Source organism: Colobus angolensis, unplaced genomic scaffold (assembly GCF_000951035.1).
Source record: "Colobus angolensis palliatus isolate OR3802 unplaced genomic scaffold, Cang.pa_1.0 Scaffold61, whole genome shotgun sequence".
In the NCBI taxonomy this organism is placed as follows: Eukaryota; Metazoa; Chordata; class Mammalia; order Primates; family Cercopithecidae; genus Colobus; species Colobus angolensis.
Window position 1 is genome coordinate 6,412,766 of NW_012119710.1, and position 2,834 is coordinate 6,415,599.

General features: G+C 46.5%; 1 protein-coding gene across 4 annotated transcripts in view; it reads left to right on the forward strand.

Annotated features, from left to right (window-relative positions):
* Positions 1-1,746, forward strand: part of SERPING1 (serpin peptidase inhibitor, clade G (C1 inhibitor), member 1) — a 20,908-nt gene extending 19,162 nt beyond the window's left edge. For all 4 annotated transcript variants that reach the window (XM_011963418.1, XM_011963416.1, XM_011963417.1 and 1 more), the window contains one exon: positions 1,228-1,746. In XM_011963418.1, the coding sequence (XP_011818808.1) occupies positions 1,228-1,481 (254 nt within the window). In that variant the 3' untranslated portion in view covers positions 1,482-1,746. The remainder of the gene's footprint in view (positions 1-1,227) is intronic.
* The last annotated feature ends 1,088 nt before the right edge of the window (positions 1,747-2,834 follow it).

Consider the following 2,834-nt stretch of genomic DNA (forward strand, 5'->3'; position numbering starts at 1 on the left):
AGAACTTGACTACCTAATGCATGATGCCATTTCCTTGTATATGCCATCTGTATAGGAAGAAAACCTCTTTTTTATTTTCATTCAACACTGCTGGCCACCAAATAGGTGTGGGAGTGTTTTCTAAGCAATTCTCCAGTTCTCTGGGAACACCAACTAGGTGTCCTACAATTGAATCCAATTCTAACACTCTGTACCTGGAAATAACATCAGATCCCACGCAGTTTAAGGGCTCAACCCCACCAGATTTCCCCGTTTCCAATGTCAGTTACAAGACCAGGTTGTCATCTGTGCATCAGACCAGCAGCTATAATTTGGAGGTTCCCACGACTCCCTGTAAGGGTTTCATCATTTGCTAGAATAGCTGACAAAACTCAGGAGACACTTATGTTTACTGGTTTATTATATAAGGGATTAAGTAAAGGATGCAGATGAACAGCTGGATGAAGAGATACACAGGGCAAAATCTCGAAGGGTCCTGGGCCCAGGAGCATCTATCCTGTGGAGTTTGGTTTGCTACCTTCCTGACACATGTATGTGTTCACCAACCAGAAGTTCTCAGAACCCTGTACTTTAGGAGGCCTCATCATGTAGGCGTGATTGATTATTACCCAATCTCCAGCTCCTCTCTTCTCCCCAGAGGATGGACAGAGGGGCTGAAAGTTCCAAGTTCTAATCACACTTAGTCTTCCTGGTGACCAGTCCCCATCCAGGAGCCAGCAGGAGTAGCCTCATTAGCACAAAAGGCATTCCTATGACCCAGGAAATTCCAAGGGATCTAGTAGCTCTGTGTCAGGAACTAGGATCTGAGACCAAATATTAGATGGCCTAATATTTGGAGCTAAAGATGCTCCTATAGCATATTTTCCCATTATTTCACAGCATCATAGCATTGCATATAACCTCATTTTTTCATATATGACCTATCTCTGATCTGTTACCTCACTTCCAAGGTCCTGGGAGACAAGGAGGCAATGACATCATTTTTCAGGGTTGTTTTAGGGATGGGGGGCAAGGCCTCTCACCTTGAGAGAGAGTGGCAGTGTTGGGCCCACTAATAGAGGATCCCACGAACTGGACCAGAGGGTATAGTATGTAATCTGGCAAACAAGGAAAGAGGAAGAGAGCACTGGGACTCAGGATGAACCCAGAGAATTCAGGACAAAGGTCTCCATCAGCTGAGGGTTTTATGCTGACCTCTGACCCTGTTTTTCTCTGGTTTTGCCCTAGAATTCTTCGACTTTTCTTATGACCTCAACCTGTGTGGGCTGACAGAGGACCCAGATCTTCAGGTTTCTGCGATGCAGCACCAGACAGTGCTGGAACTGACAGAGACTGGGGTGGAGGCGGCTGCAGCCTCTGCCATCTCTGTGGCCCGCACCCTGCTCATCTTTGAAGTGCAGCAGCCCTTCCTCTTCCTGCTCTGGGACCAGCAGCACAAGTTCCCTGTCTTCATGGGGCGAGTATATGACCCCAGGGCTTGAGACCTGCAGGGTCAGGTTAGGGCGAGTGCTACCTCTCCAGCCTCAGCTCTCAGTTGCAGCCCTGCTGCTGCCTGCCTGGACTTGGCCACTGCCACCTCCTGCCTCAGGTGTCTGCTCTCCACCAAAAGGGCTCCCTGAGGGTCTGGCCACCCTTGGCTTCTATCAGCCCTTCTCCATGGCCCTGCCATGGTCTCCAAACCACTTTTTGCAGCTTTCTCTTGTTCAAGTTCACCAGACTCTACAAATAAAACCTGGCAGACCATGACTTTCTCTGCTTTGCCTTTGTTGTTTATTTGTTATTTTTTATTATTTTTTAGGCAGGGTCTCGCTCCGTCACCCAGGCTAGAGTACAGTGGTGAGATCATGGTTCACTGCAGCCTTAACCTCCTGAGCTCAAGCAATCCTCCCACCTCAGCCTCCTAAGTAGGCAGAACCGCATGGGCTTGCCACCATGCCCAGCTAATTTTTAAATTTTTTGTAGAGACAGGGTCTTACTATGTGGCCTAGGCTGGTCTTCAACTTCTGGGCCCAAGCAGTCATCCTAACAAAGCCTCCCAAAGTGCTGGGATTGTAGGCATGAGCCATCACACCATACCTCTCTCTCTTGCCTTTGAATATCAGCTGCTTCAATATTAAAGGACAAGAGCTCCCATGGTTCCTGTATCAGCCAGCTATTGCTGTATAATAAGTCACATTAAACTTAGAGGCTTCAAACAGCAACTCTTTGTTATTTCATGTAAGTTTCAGAGTTGACTAGGTGGTTTTGCTGATCTGGGCTGGACCTGGCTAATCTTCCCTGGGCTCATTCATACATCTGTAAGGTATAGTTGTTGGGTTGGTTAGGGGATGACTGGTCTTCTGTGGCCTCAGTCAGGACATCAGAACAACTTGGCTCTTCTACACGTCTTGTATGTCCTCCCAGCAGGCTACCCTGTAATGGAAAAGAGTCAAACAGGCAGTCTCTTTTCACACCTCTGCTTGTATCAAGTTTGCTACTGTCCTGGCAGCCAAAGCAAATCACAGGACCAAACCTAGAGTTAGACTGGAAAAGCACTACAAAGTGACAGGGCAAAGAGTCATTAACTGGAGACTGTTAATGCAGTCCATTTCTCACGGCCCCTATCTTGCTTATTAGACGCAACAACTCTGACAACAGCAATAACAGTAGCTAACATTGTTGGGAACATAGACAGGCCGTCTACTAGGAGTTTTGTAGGCATTTAATCTTCACAATAAATTTAAATGTATATGGTAGATTCAGAGAGGCTAAGTCTTGTTCAAAGTCCTGTAGTTAGGAAATGATGAAACTGAGATGTAACAGCACCTCTTATGACTTTTTTTTTTTTTTTTTTT